This window comes from Polyodon spathula, chromosome 6 (genome assembly GCF_017654505.1).
Source record: "Polyodon spathula isolate WHYD16114869_AA chromosome 6, ASM1765450v1, whole genome shotgun sequence".
NCBI classification, from domain to species: domain Eukaryota; kingdom Metazoa; phylum Chordata; class Actinopteri; order Acipenseriformes; family Polyodontidae; genus Polyodon; species Polyodon spathula.
Window position 1 is genome coordinate 19,550,785 of NC_054539.1, and position 15,917 is coordinate 19,566,701.

Below are 15,917 nucleotides of genomic sequence, written 5' to 3' on the forward strand. Positions count from 1 at the left end.
GGCTTTTTTTTGTTTCTGTGTTTCTCCCTCTGTTCTCTTGCATTTCATCCATTCCTTCCATTATATATTGATTCACATAAATGTCAGTCTCTTCATTCTACATTAAAAATAAATACAGATTACTAGTATATGGATCGAATGATAAGCAAATACAAGGAGTTCAAACATGTTCACACACTCAGTGTACACTCACTCCAGTCTAGTATGTTTATGCCATAGTAAAATGTTCACACAAGGTTCAGAAATACCTTCTCAACCTTACTGTATAGCTGTGAGTATTCAAAAATTTATTACATGTCTCTTCTTAATAGTAAGCATTTTTGCATGCATTATGAGAATATATGCTAAAAAGATACATACACATTGTGACAGTTGCTCGTCTTTGTTGCCAGTGAAAGAATCAATACTGTTTCGAACATTGTCACTTAGATCGGTACAAGTCTACAGATTCTGCACCAGATTTTGTTTTGTTTTACTTTTTTTTACTTTTTTTCCACCTGTACCTGACTTCTTCCTTTGTTTAAAAAAAATAAATAAATAAAACAAACCTAAACGATGTATGGTTGATATATAATAATAGAAGTACAATTTTAATACAAAAGTTTTAATATAAAAACAATGATACCTTATGGCAGAATTGTCTCCACCATACAATATCAAAGGCTTAGACCAGCACCTAAATGCAGTTAGGATCTGTATGTGCTACGCCAGTTGCTGATTTTAGTGATTCGAAAAAAACAGGAATCCTAAGAGAATTGTATTAATTGTAGACTCCCTAGGGTATTCTTAGACCAAGAAATTTACGAAAAAGAAAAATTTCATTTATGTAGACATTTTTTTTGTATGGGTTTTCAACATAATCACCAAAAATCACAGGTTAGTGTACTAAAGTGATAGTAAAAAAAAGTTTTCAATTATATTTATCTTAACATAAGATACTGTATGTATATATATATATATATATATATATATATATATATATATATATATATATATAAAATATTTACCATTACCCTCATCATTTTTGTTCTGAATTTGTTATTTTTGGCTTGAATGTTTTTTCTGTTTTATTTGTGTAAATAAATGTGTAAATAAAACTAATTGTAAATAGAAATGTGATTATTGTTATAGTTTTTTTATTTATTATTATAATATTATTTTGAACAGAATTTGTAATTTTGCCAGGTGAGGGTTTTTTTCTTTTTTATACAAATCAAATATCGGTAACTATGTAACAATATTCACAAGTTGCATCTGCTGAGCTGCAATGTTCAAACAGCTTCAAACAAAAAGTAGGACTCAGTTTATCCATTACTATTAAGTTGAATCAAATGAAAGCCTTTATTTGAGACAGAATGACCACTGGACACACAACTTGGGAACTTAAACGTAACACACAGTTATCACACTGTTAACACATCGTTAACATACTGTTAACACACAATTAACATAGTTTACACACGGTTAACATTTCATTAACATATTGTTAACATCTCATGTTAACACATCTTTTTGTTGTTGTCATTTCTAATATTAGACGATAATGCCAACACAACATTATGTTTAAAACGGTTCATAATAGTAAATCGTTTTTGTTTCAAGGAATATAATATTAATAATTTTGTTGACTTCAATGCCTCTCCACTACATCTTGTGGCATTAACTGACAAACTGGTCATGAACTATTAGGAATGGACCGACTAACACTTATTTACTTGTCTATACCATCTATAAAAGAAAAGAATAAAACACCAAAAAAAAATCACCCTATAAAAAATCGGTAAGTAGAGCCTCTCATAATATCCCACATTCATTTTGCGTTAATTTTCTCCACCATTTTTCTTTAGGTTTTTTTGCCAGCGAAAAAGCTAGTCACATGACTTTTCACTTTCATTGGCTGATTTATTCTATGATGTAATGTTGCTTCTACAAAATCAACAGTCCTTTGATACAGTTAACAAAGTTGCCTGAGACTTGTAGCTTGCACATCACTTTCTACAACACAAAGTCTATCTCTCTACATTTTTCGAGCAATATGTAGATTAGTGGCCCCTGGGCTTTAGACCTCACACAGACATACTCCAAGCATATTGACTTGCTAATACAGGGTGTGGCCATGGGCCATTGACAATTTAATTTCCAACTGACCACATTCCACACTGTTCAATAAAACAATTAAACACAAGCAAACAATTAAACAGGTGGCTATGTAAAAGCAACCATAAAACACCCATTTCTCACGGCATCTGCTCTGTCACAGCTGATATATACATACCTTTTAGTAAAGAATGTGTACATCAGGTTAAATCATAATTGAACAATCATGTAACCACAGCCTTTAAGGTCTTTTCACTGCAGACACAAAGCGACAAGCAAATGTGTAGTACAACACGCCACGATAAAAAATTAATTAAAAAAACGTAGGTTTGAACTAACCATTCGCACTGTCTGCGATGTGATGGGGACAACACTGATGGGATGCGAAAAAAAAGGATTGGTGTCTATTTGTGTGTGTGTGTGTGTGTTTGGGGGGGGGGGGGGGGGTAGGAGCTGTATTTAATGTTTCAGATTCTCAAAAACAACATTTGTCGTTGCCAGCTTTTACCAGCTTTAGCCTCAACTATTCTTAAGACACATGGGGCCAGATCCTCAGAGCAATTTATTCTAAATCATCACTAGCCTATTTGATTCAGAAAGCAACAACACACCCAATACAGTTACCAGACCACAAATAAACAAGTCAGGCATTTAATTAAGGGGCTTGGGAGTAGTCTAAAACTGTTTATTATTTATTTTAGAAATGTAAATAGTTTTTTTTTTTTCTTTTCTGATCAAAATTGCCCTGACAGTTTGGAGTAAATTGCTTTGAGAATCCAGCCCATGGTTTTAGATTAACATATTTCAGTTTTTTATACTGATTAGGATATTTGATTATGCTTCAAAAAAATTAGTGACACCCCTTTAAAAGAGAGCAATCTCAATGCAAAAAATGTTTTTTTGTTTTTTTTAAACTTTTTTAGATATTTCAGTTTCTCTTCTTCCATACTTAAGCATGCTCTTGGTAATCGGCCTATTTTTAAACTCCAAGGGCAAACACAAGCAGTGTTTAACATCCACACTATGTTGTCCATGTGTAGGTTTGATATTCTTTTAAAAAGCACAAGCAATCTTTTGCATATGCAAAAAAAAAAATGATTATAGCATGTGGGTGTTAGGCTATTAAAAATCTGTGTAGTTCAAGATTTTTTCTTTTTCATAGCACATGGTCTTCTTGTATCTTTTCTTATGAAGAAGCTACCCACAGAATTTGACAGAACTGTGAAGCAAAATCCACACTGAAAAAGAAAACTATCTTTCAGAAATGTTATTAAACTGTACGTTACTAAAACTATGCTTTATAGTAAGCAATACAGAATGTACTAAATAAACTGTCCAAGATACAACAAATTAACACCACTGAGTGAATTTAGTGACCGATATCTCGATTTAGTATAAATGTTTAGAGGTAAACTAAAGTGTGTACACCTTTAAACTTGGCACCCCTGTTCTCTTTTAAAAAAAAAAAAAAGTTTATTAAAGGTTTGTCTAGCCTTCATTCAGTCAACACTGTATGCCAAGGGATAATGTCCTTTTCAGTTGTTTCCTTGCACTGCAGCTCTTGTCCTATCTGGGACTGCAGACTGATGTAATTGTCTTGTACCAGTCAAAAAGACACGTCAGAACCAGTTGTTTTATTTTCTGTTGGAATATGGAAATAACTTTCAACCAACGCAAGCACACATCCAGTCTTCATACAGAACTCGCAGTAGCTCATCAATTGTCTTTGGGTGGTGTTTGTTAAGGAGCTGAAAATTCCAGGTTCAGTGAAGATATGATATGCTGCAAAATTCCTGGATTTTTTCTTTTTAAATCACAAAACTATTTAACTATATATGATTGAGAATAGTCGAATCTGGGTATAGTATAAATGGAGGCGCCCAGCATTTTGTACTGAAATCTGTAGTTTATATTTAGTCATGGGCAGGGAGCATGTTACTAACATACTTAGTAGTAAAGGAGTTGCTCTTTGAATAGTTTGTACAACTGATCTTTCACTAACAGTACAGCAGCACAATGGAGTTTGTGTTTGTATAGACTGTTTTACATGGAAACTATGTAGAAAACGTTGAGAGTTAGGAATGAACTGCAGGCTGTATGTTTATTGCGAAGATGAAACTAAACATTATAATTACATATGTAATTATAATTTGCTGATGTCAAAGTTGTTAAAAAATAGTCTTGTTTTACCAAATAAAAAAAAAATAAAAAAATTAAAAAAACAACACACTAAAGTAACTGTTTAGTTGGGGGTTACCAAAACAGATGTGTAAGTATTATATGACAAAAGTGGGAATGGTTTTATACATAACACACAAGATATAAAATGATCTGTTGGTTTGAAGGTTGTTAAGTATGTTTAACTTGCTCCCTCTCTCCATTCCTCCTGTTTAAATCAGCACTCAACCTGTAATTTGTATGCTTTCTTCATTCTTAAATTTGCCTCTGAAATTAAATTTCCCAAAAAAAGAAATTGAAAACACACAGCACACCAGATACAAACAGCTATAATACAGCATCAAGCTGTAGAATTAAGATCTATCTATCATTTAATTAAATCTGATTAAGACAACCAAGCTACTGCAAGTTAAATAAACCCACAATCTGCTCCATTTACAGGAAGCTTTGATCTCCTGACAAATTCCAAGCAAAATTCCAAAAGAAAAGACTTCAAAATAGCTTACATATGTAACAGAATGGTCAGGACTTGGGGGCGAACGGGTATGAGGCACCTCACAATTAATTCAGTCTCATGATCCTAATTAAACTAAAATGTACAAAAGACTACCATTGTGCTAACCTGAAGTGTCTGTTGCTTTCACCCATCTGTCACACTCGAGGAATTGCACAAGACATTCACACACCAAATTGGACAAGTTGCTTTTTTATTTTAAAATAGTTCCATGGAATTAATCCCAAGTAGTGATTGCGTGATCATAGATCTGCATTTAAAAAAAAAAAACACACCTCTTAAACTTTTAGTACAAAGCACCCCTGATTATTGCTATTTAATATCTGCCTTAAAAAAAAAAAAATCTAATAAAAAAGAAATTCTACCAAAACACAAACAGAAGTCACTACAAGCTCTAAAGTCATCTAAACTGAACACAGGGAAATGCAAGTGCATGGAATGCTCATCCAAATCACACAATTCTCATAATTAAATTTCAATTGATAAAGATAACACACCATTGTCATGAACAAGGGAGTATTGGTAAAAATGCATCCTAGTGAACAAGACTTGTTATTAGCATAAATCTTAATGTATACTGGTAAAATTCCACTACCACAGGTATTTAAAAAAAAAAAAAAAATAGCATTTACAAAATACTTGATAAAAAATACTTTTCCTGTTGTACAAGAGGTACATAAAAATATCAACTAAAAATTCATGATGTCAGATTCTTCATTCATTCTTGTCACCCGCAGAGTCAGTTTTTTGTGCCTAAAAAAAAAAAAAAGAGGTAGAGGAATAAAAAAAGTGGAGTTATCCAAAATGAGAGCCAATAAGCCCACTACACCACTGCAAAGCAAAGTCTATTGCCTACTGGTGTCGTACACAGTACTTTCTGCAATTCATTTTAAATAAAGTACACATTAACACAAAATGTGTATACTTGCAAGTTTACCTATTCCAATCAATACATTTCATTGAATATTGAAATTAAAAACATTTCTGATATCCCACACAGCAGCTGTAATGCTCTTTAAAATTAGATGGCATAATCTGGTTAATAAAAGACTGTTCTGTTTGAACAGCACTGGAAAGCCCTTTTAAACTGTTTTATATAGACTATTTAGTCTTTTAACAAATGTATGATTTTCAGATATACTACCCCCAAATCAAGCAAGCAAACATATTAGAACTGGCCACTTCCTTTCATTAAACCAGGTGCCCCAGCTATAGATAAGGTTATGGCAGCATCATAATACTGATTTAATCTAAACACCTCAAGTGGAGTCTATACACTGCACACAGAATAGGCTAGCATACCCTTATTTACTTTCACTGTTTCAGCTTGCCCTTTTACTGACAGCAAGCTGGGAGGAGTACTTCTAGATGCAGACACACTAACTGAGGAGCGAGAAATACAGATCTGAAATATTATGGGGGTAAAAAAAAGAAAAAAAAAAGGATTATACACATGCAAGGTAACTGAGAAAAGGCAATAATCAGCCAGCATGAAGTAGAAAATGTGATCAACAACATCTAAGCAGGCATGCACAGGCAGTAGAGAGGTCTAAAGGCAAGTGGTACCTCTTCATTCTTGGTTTCCCCATTTTCAGCAGGCACAGGGCCTTCTGCCGGCTGGTCGTCTTTTTTAGCTCCTTTCTTGCCTTTTGCTGGTGCCTTTTCCCCGGCTTGCTTCTGCAAAAGAAATGTATAATAAGTGAAGCTGCAAGCTAACGTTATACAAAGCCACGTATCCCTCCCTTAAACCATGGCTAATTACAGCTAAAAACAAGGGAAGCAAAAGGTTTATTTTAGGCTAACTGAATAATTTTTGGTACCACTGTATGTAACAAATGAGTTTACATACACCTCCACTATATGCCCACTGCCAGGCATATGTATACCCCCCCCCCCCCCCCCAATAAGTAAGCTTGAGTATTCATCTACAAGTTTAGCACTCGACGAGGGACAATGGAAATTACTACAGTCAAACACCAGCACACTCAGGGTTTTCAATTCGTTCTGAAGTATGTGGCACTTACAAGGTAGGGGGAACCAATGACATGGAGGTGCATTGAGGGAGGGAGGTGTCCACACTCCCACTGGAAAATATTGAAAAAAGGGATAAAGGTGGTGCATTCTGGCACATTTCTGCATGGTTTAAACTAGAGTAGTAGTGGTCTGCTTGTAGTGTCTGACAAAAGTACTCCATTACTGCAACAAAGCAGTTTTGTTTTAGCACTGCTCACAAGACAAGAACAACAATTTACTTTAGGATCATTAAGTCCCCTGCAGTACAAGACTGGCTAAAATAAACCAAACAAAAATAAATGATTTGCTAAGAAAAAAAAAATTTTTAATACCGATACAAAATATCCTCTTTCATTTAAATATACTCCCTACTGCTTTAAATCACATGTTATACAGAGTAGTGTGCAAAACCTCAGGACCACGTCACTAAAAATTACCTTTGGAAGCTATAAAACTGGATCGTAAGCAGTCTGTATTCTAAAGAGGTTGAGTGCACAGATAGCTGAACTATGGAAGAATGTAGTAACCATCCATATATAAATCAACAATAGTTTAAATATTGTCTATCAGAGATTATCCTTTCTATTTGATTTATTATCGCTATTCCTCAATTTAGTTGCACATTACTCTCATATTGCATACTATAATGGGTAATGACAACATATTTATTTAGTTGATGCCTTTATCCAAGGCAACCCATCTATTTAATAACGGATTTATTTTGCTTCAGTCTCATAACTGAAGATAGTTAAAAACATAGATGATACTATTTATAAATTAGATTCATGCAACACACAGATGGAATTAAGGCTTAGGCTATTTGAACATGAACAGAATGAAAAAACAGGGCAAGATTTATACTGTATAGAGACCAAGCAGCTGAAGCTGCTTCTGAACAAAATAAATCAATACTGTGTAACAATACACATTAATCCAAGTTACATGTCACAAACACCAGTTCATGACATGTGCACAGTTTGTCAAGATTTTTAAATATACTTCAAGCAATATTAATGCATTTATGTTTTTATGTGTATAACATACCCAATTTTATTTTAAATAAACCTCAATAAAATAACTTTTTATAAGAAATGTTGGTGTCTATTGGTACCAAGTATTAGAGTCTGACCCCTATTTATTTTGAAAGTTTGGCGTGCTGTCTCTCCAAACTCTCTTCCTCAGATCTTCCTCTCCCATTTGTCTTCTGACATCAGCTGACAAGGGATCAGCTGATATCCCAACATACTTTTCTTCTTAAAAGAGACGGCATCTATACATGACATAAACCCATCATAATAAAAAAGGAATACATTTGTTTTTTGGGTACAACACCCGAAAATAATTGTAATTTTTTTTTTTAATAAAAGTAGTTGGCGCAAATACTGTTTTAGATGGTGGATCACGCCGGTCAGCAGCTTATTTTGAAAACCCTCAGCACACTTTCTTTCTGACTTAAAACACTCTCCACCATTCAGTGCTGGACTGGTACTGGTAACCAGAATCAGCTTTGACTCTTGCATGCAAAAAAAAGAACTGCACCGTACACCTCAGCTCACAGATTCCTAAACTTTTTAGCACAAAGACACCCTTCATATTACTCCTAGGACGTCAGACTGTGTCCTTTGTCTGCAATAAAACATATATATATATATACATACATACATACATACATACATATATATACACACACACACACACACGGATATTTTCAAAGCTTGGTATCTTATGTTAAGTAAACAACATTTTGTACTTCATTACTTATTACACTACAGACATGTAAAGAGGTCTAGTAAATTAGCAAATTTAACAAGGCCTTGATGCCTTATGATTATGTCAGGGTTGCAAATGCATTCCTTTATTTATTTTTAATCTTACCTTAGAAGCTGGCTTCGTACGGTTAGGCTCTTGTTTAGGTTGTGGTGGTCCTTGCTGTTGATTTAAAAATAAATGATAAATAAATAAATAAACAAATAAGTAAATACATGAATTACTTTAAGCCTCAGATGTTATCATTTAAAAAAAAAAAAAAAAAAAAAAAAAAAAAAAAAAAGAAAAGAAAATGCATGTCATTGTTTCCATGTAAAAATAAGCAAATATAGGCTAGATTTAAGAAAAAATCAAATGTAAGTGCGGGGAAATTCCAATATTCAGGATTTAAAAAAAAAAAAAAAAACACAAGATATAGATGTATTATTACTAATTGAGAGTTATGTATCTATCAGGATGCACAATAATAACTGCAGGAAATTAGTACAGATCTTACCTTTTCATAGAATACAACCTTCTAGTTTAGTTGAAAAATAATAGACATTAAATAGGCAAGACTAGTCTGTGTTTTAGCAGAATGCCACTGTTTCTCTGCAGATCATCTTACAACCAATGCAGAGTTGCGGAGGCATTTCCTGTAGACTACTGTATCTAGTCTATTGCAGTAGACCTACAGCATAATTATTACTACAATCATCCTTACAAATTATTTATTTAGCAGAAGCCTTTATCCAAGGCAAATTACAGAGACTAGGGTGTGTGAGCTATGCATCAGCTGCACAGTCACTTACAACATCTCACCCGAAAGACGGAGCACAAGGAGGTTAAGTGACCTGCTCAGGGTCACACAGTGAGCGAGCTGGGATTTGCACCTCTTGGTTACAAGCCCTTTTCTTTAACGACTGAACCACACAGCTTCCTATACAAATACCATAAACCCTAAATTACTGTAAGGAATTAAGACAATTCTGCCACTTACTGCTAAGATTCTTGAAGATCTTCGTGTTGCCTAAAAATCAAAAGACAATGCCAATTAGGAATAAAAAGACCATCAGCCAGTCATTACAGCTACGGCATCTCAATAATACTCAATTGGCAGAGTAATTTAGGAGAGGTCTGTACTTGGAGCTTCCAGGAAACTGCTACATGCATCTTTCAAAAGGACAATTCACAACACTGCCAGGAAGTTCAAAGCAAACCAGCACACAGCCAATTGCATGCGCATATCTCAAAATAATACCAACAGTGCTTACTGCAGCATGCAAACAGCGTTTGGTAACTAAATGCGAAACAATGGAATAAAATGGTTACATAATAATTGAATGTGTGGTATTGGTATGTATAGGGTTTGCTGTGTCAATATGAAAAAATTGATTATACTGCTTTTGTATTTTTAGCAGCACTAGCAATAAAAAGTATGTTTCTGCGAGCGTACGCTCTGACTTTTGTTTTTAATCCCACAATAGATTATTATTTTTATTTTTTTTTTATTTATTTTTTTTTACATTCAACTGTAGGCCTATTTATTCTCCATAACTACGCGTATGTGTATCGCTTCGAGAATGGACAAGCGTCACACGAATTACAATGTTTTGAGTTGTGACTGGTAAAGCACTTAGGTGATCAGTCACTGTGATGGGCAGCAGTTTTTCCTTGCGGAAACACCGACAAATTTGGTTACAATGAAGCTATCGTGAATTTATTCTATTTATTTTCTGTAGATAAAACATATTTAACACCATTATTTTAACATTTCAAATGGAGTGCTATGTCAGATAACAAAGGATGTCACAGGTGCTGCACATCAGGGTTTCAGGTGGCAGAATGAGAATGTCTTTGGCATAAAGGTTTGGGTTCCAGAACATACAAGTCATTCTTTACTTTACTTACCGCTGGCGCTATTAGTTTTTTCGAGTCTTTGCTATCAGCAGCTTCCTCAGACTGTGAAGAAAAAAGTAAAGCATCATATTTAAATATCTCTGTATTTATCCACTGGATGGATGTATTCAAATTATTGAAAGAAATATGGACTTTAGGTAAAACCCTCCTGCTCTGAGTCTTCTCTTCACTTTGCAGGGATGGAAATAAGCCTCCTATTGCATAGCAGTTTCTCCTATTCCAGGTTTTAATATGTGCTCTATTATCCCCAGTGTATAGACAACATGCTCAGGTGTGTTATTAAAGTCACAGTAAAACCAGCAATGGTTCAAACTGAAGAATAGAAAGAGGTGGGTGTAAGGCCTTACTGTCCAAAAAATACATTTAAAAAAGTTATCCTTTTATTTATTATTTAACTACACATCTACAGCAGTGCACAGTTCCCTTGCTTAGAAGGCTTGGTGGTCCAGTGATTAAAAAAAAATGGGCTTGATACCAGGAGGTCTCCAATTCAAACCCAGCCACTCACTGTGTGACCCTGAGCAAGTCGCTTAACCTTCTTGTGCTGTCCACAGATGAGAACCGAGGTCCTATTATAAGCGACTCTGGAGCAGTTGTTTGATGCATAGTTCACCCCCTAGTCTCTGCAAGTCCCTAAACAACCAATAATTATCTCAACCGTCATGCAAACACCTGTCTATATCTTCCACCCATGTGTGCCTCTCATCACCAACTAATTAGTGCTAAAGTAGCTTAGGGGATTTCCTGATTTTACGGGGCTCGACTAACAGTCCCTGTTGTCTTGTTCTGCAAAACAACGCGTCTAACATTACCATGCGTTACGATCGAACCCTCTCAGGTTGATTCCAGAACGCTTAGTTTTGTGTCTGCCGACTCTTCTCCATGCGCCCTTGGGCTTGACTGGCTCTCTAAATCCCTACCCCCACTGCGACCAGCCCTGGGTTTCTGTCTTCTGATTGACTGACACGAGAGTTAGTTACATACGGGTTTGTAACAGGAGGGGAGGAGGAGGCTGTAGGTTTAAATATGGCATATATATATATATGTATATAATATAACTATGTATATACATACATACATACACACACACACACACACACACACACACACACACACACACACACACACACACACACACTACATCAACCGATGAAAAAACAACAAATCCGCCTACGAACTAAAAGGACAACAGAGTAATTGTGCACTAATACACACCGACTGAGCTTGCATGCTCAAACATTGCACACCGGCGTGGCTCCGTGCAAAATGACATTCACGGAGCACATAAGTAAACTCGCAGCCGCTTAACAATTCGAAAAAAAAAAAAAAATAATTATGACAGCGAGTACAACAACCAGTTACTACCAACATCCATGGAGCGAAAGCCAAGTGGCCATTTAAAAAATAAAAGTTTAATATCAATTCACCTGTTAGGCATATTAAACTAGTTACAGCTCAATATATCTTTTTCTAACTAAAGCACTAGTGTTGTTAAATTTAATAAACACACACGCATTACTTACACTCCTCTTCGGCATGTTATGGCGTTGTAAAATAAAAACTGTTCAGTAGATACAAGACGCTCTGCAAAGATCGCCCGACGCACAAGTTTCTAACTAACAGAAATACAGGATCAATACCTAAACGCGTCCAACCATAACATGTTAATAATATGCAGTCCTCCCACTCTGCCCCTTGTCACCCATTGGCCAGTAACACAAAATAGAATGCATGTAGTACAAACAGATTGGGTTACCTTATCGCATATGTTAATCACTTGGCCTGGTCCATTGGTTCTGAGTTGATTACTGGTCCTCTACGTTGCGATGATTGGCCGGGAGATTCACATTTTCAAATATTCTATTGGTTAAGATAAGAATAACTATAGCGCAAGGATTTGTGACGCATTTGTCTGTGGTTAAGAATGTGGTGACTAATTCTAGTAGCAGCTGTAACCGTAGTGTGAGAGGGACATTTTCTTCATTTAAAAACACCATGTTGGGAAAATGTCTTGCGGGTGTATATATGTCGTTATGTTTGTTAGACATTTTAGAATAGCAGTAACAATGAATGGAAATAGTGCATGAAATGTAATTTTTGAAAATATCTAAAAGCAGCTTATTCCACAAAACAATTGTTGCTTGTTACATTTGATCTATTTCCGTGTGTAAGAAGCAAGGTTAGCTGTGTTGGGATTGTATTCTTCAATTCTGGTGATATTTAAATCTGCTGTTTGTTTAAAATTTTAAATCCTCCCACCATGAGAAACAAACTAACTGTGTTCCTTTTTATGGCTCTTCTCTATTTCGTTGTTTTTAATTTATTGATCTGTAAATCAGATTGCTCAAAGTTTTGTGTCTTTATTTCAACCAGTATCGCCTTTTGGTACAGAGAAGACTACCATTTCCCTCAACACCAGGCTTGCACCCTTCCCTGAGGACTGATTTTGAATGTATTCCTAAGCAACCGCTTCATGGTTTGAGGTGGTTTCCCATATGTCCTGTTTCAGGTGTTTTGACCTAGCTTCTTCTGTTTGCTGTATACCCTGGGGATTTTGTGTGCAATAGTTTGCTGGTATCAGAGAGTTTAATGCATAATGCCAGCAAACTACTGTAGTGTTGTAAAGACCTTAAAATACATTCAGATAACATTCCATTCTGGCATCTGTAGGCATGTTTAATTATTTATTTATTTATTTATTTATTTTTGCATTCCTGTAACACAAAACACTAAAAACTAATGGAAGAGCAGGGAAAGGGGTTTGATTAGGGTGTGTTTCATAATTTAACATGAGTAAGGTTCTCTGGTGCTAAACTTTCAAAACAGTTTTCACCAGTTTTGCAACCCTGATATTAGTCTTCACATATCCTAAGCTTTAACATTGTTTTGGTATCACATTTTATGCTTGTACTATTTTAAGATAGACCTTATGTCTGTAATCTCTCCAAATATGTCTGACACTGACACAGCAATTTCTTCTATTTTTTTAAAAAGTGGGTTATTTTTACAAGTAGTCAGGGCTGTTCTTGGTGTTCTTTTTTTTTTTCTAATGTTATTCCTGTAAAACAGCAGAGAATTAGAAAAATATTAAGACCAAAGAATACCAGAAAAGGGAATTAAAATATAGTGTAGTGACACCTACTGTGGAGAGGCCAGACAGCAGCTGTTATTAACAAGAAACAACCCTTCCAGTCAACCTGCTCTTCACTCAGCAATAAAACCAGTTATCAAGCTACTTGATTTACACCAGCGAATGAAGAGTGACATGTCCCTTGCTACAGTATTAGAAGGGTAGCAATTCTAAAGTGTCCATTTGTGAGGACCTACTGTATATATTCAAGTCCAGGCTTCGCTGAGCCAGTACTGAATGCAGTCCACAGCAATTTAACAACACCAATCAATCGCTATAAGAAGGTAAAAGAGTTGCATATTATATTTAAAGCATACCCTAGTAAAGAGAAAAGATAATCAGGCAGATAAATAATACAGCTACAAGACACTAGTTCTGGTTCCATTTTAATGATCGATATAGTGGTGAATATGAATACTGTGGCTCTAGAATTTATAAACCTGATTGTTTCGAGTACCGTTTCACTGGATTTTGTTAATAAGCGAATCAATAAATCACCACTGAAGGAAATCCCAGCTGACATTAGAGTGAGTGTATTTAAATGACACTGTTCCAGTCATTATGATAGACTGCCTGTCTGTATGAAACCCCTAGTGAAAATCACCTTTTAGCTTATATTCTATGTTAAATATTTTTACTATTTGTTTATTTGTAGAGTGTTGTTTATGAATAGTTATGCTGGATAGAGTTTATAAGCATATTATGTTGCTGTCAGACTTGTGTTGGAAATCAGTTTTATTCAGTTTATTGTTTTGTAAGAATCTCATTAAATAATATTCAGTAATACTTAATCATGTTTGCATTAGCTTAATTGGATTGGTCTCTGTAGGCATATTTGCAAACATCCAGTGTACAACATGTGTCTCTCAAGGGATCAATAAAGATTGGCAATTCACACATCTTCTGTAACCAAACATTGCAAACAACTGGGAGGATCTTGAAACCTTGGAAAATAAGTGGGTTATATGATTTCACAAATGCTGGTTATTTATTTACAAACTTTTTGCTTTAATGCTGTTAAAGGTATTTCAGGTTCATGTTTTACGTTACCTTACATCATCTCATCTAAAATTCAGCAAAGGATCGAAAGATATTAGCGAGTAAGTGTGCTTCAGATCTAGTACGTATTACGCAAAGGAAAATATAAAAATGTGTTTTTCTCTGATGTGCCCGTGTAATCACAACATGAATGTTTCACTGTAGACTGTATGCTTTTAACACTGTTAAAGAGCACATTCTTCATGATTTACTTCTCTCGAGACCTTTAATGCTTGAACGTAAAGCTATCACACTGAGAGGAAGGTAAGTGAGGCCTCCCAAAGTTTATAGTTTCATTTTCTTTGTGTGGTTGGTCGCCATGGTCGCAGAGGTATCTTAGGTGATGAAGTGAGCAGAAGGAATGAGCATGCATTGATAATACTGAATGTGTACACCACCTTAATGAAGACAATCTAAGGTTAGTAAATACCTGCAGGCATGCCGCATAGGATTAAAGATACGTATACATATCATTTCAACAGCCACACTACTTTACAAGACTTAATTGAGGAAGCCCGTACCTGAAGCTTGTGGGATGGTATTGCAGCTTCACTTTGAGGACTGTTACACACAGGAGCAGTCGATCTCCATACTGTGGTTGTGGATGAAGAAGTATTTCACTCGTGCTGTTTGAAACACATTTATTCTTCTGCTCCTTAAGTTACAGCATAGCCAATGGCAGATGACCAATTGGTTTATCCGAAAAGATTTTGTTAAATGGTTGTTACCAGTTGACATGATGAACATCCCCTCAATCAGTTGGCAAGGCTTGTCTACAGAAGGCTCACTCTCTCACACACACACACTGCAATGCAATGGTATAATACTGGAACACATGCTAAAGAAGAGCAGAGTTCTTGCAAGTCATACCACTGCTAACATAAAAGCTATGACTAAACCTGTGTAGTGGTATTCCCTTTCAGCTTCCTAGGTTACTGAAAACGACCCAAGACCATGAGTTACACATGATCAGAGGCAATACTGAATCTCTGGTTGCCCCTTACTGTATATGCAGTGAATAAGATTCATGGGAAACAAGGGCAATGATGAACAATATAAAGTAGAAAAAAGTTGAATGTATTTATTTAGGTATACACGGCTAGCAATTATACAGCAAGTATGACTATAGGATTTATTTTGCTCTTAAACCTTGTAAATTCAATGACTGGTAGGATTTTGTTTGCTACTGTATATAAATACTATTGTCAGAATATTCTAAAGAACTGCGTGAAGTCATGAATCAGAGTTATTTGTTCACAAACTCATGTCAAACAGTACAAT

At 35.2% G+C, this 15,917-nt stretch overlaps 1 protein-coding gene across 3 annotated transcripts; it reads right to left on the minus strand.

Moving 5' to 3' along the window:
* Nucleotides 1-4,965: 4,965 nt before the first annotated feature.
* hmgn3 (high mobility group nucleosomal binding domain 3) lies at nucleotides 4,966-12,138 on the minus strand. 3 transcript variants are annotated; one of them, XM_041252436.1, is made up of 7 exons: nucleotides 11,992-12,138; nucleotides 10,460-10,510; nucleotides 9,549-9,578; nucleotides 8,678-8,731; nucleotides 6,356-6,466; nucleotides 6,092-6,194; nucleotides 4,966-5,542 (listed from the first exon to the last, which is right to left on the minus strand). In XM_041252436.1, exons 1-7 carry the CDS (start codon nucleotides 12,004-12,006, stop codon nucleotides 5,529-5,531), a joined length of 378 nt encoding a protein of 125 aa, XP_041108370.1. In that variant the 5' UTR covers nucleotides 12,007-12,138; the 3' UTR covers nucleotides 4,966-5,528. The 3 variants fall into 3 exon arrangements, with proteins under 3 accessions (XP_041108370.1, XP_041108371.1, XP_041108372.1); XM_041252437.1 differs by lacking the exon at nucleotides 11,992-12,138 and adding an exon at nucleotides 11,281-11,370; XM_041252438.1 differs by lacking the exon at nucleotides 6,092-6,194 and having other exon boundaries at nucleotides 11,992-12,135.
* Between the last annotated feature and the right edge of the window lie 3,779 nt (nucleotides 12,139-15,917).

What these genes read in the sequence shown, in the direction of transcription:
- hmgn3 (XM_041252436.1), bottom strand. An exon ending in GTACGAAGCCAGCTTCTAAG is followed by an intron (nt 6,467 to 8,677) that starts GTAAGATTAAAA and finishes TTTCTTTTGCAG; the next exon opens with AAGCAAGCCGGGGAAAAGGC. An exon ending in GGGAAACCAAGAATGAAGAG is followed by an intron (nt 6,195 to 6,355) that starts GTACCACTTGCC and finishes ATAATATTTCAG; the next exon opens with ATCTGTATTTCTCGCTCCTC.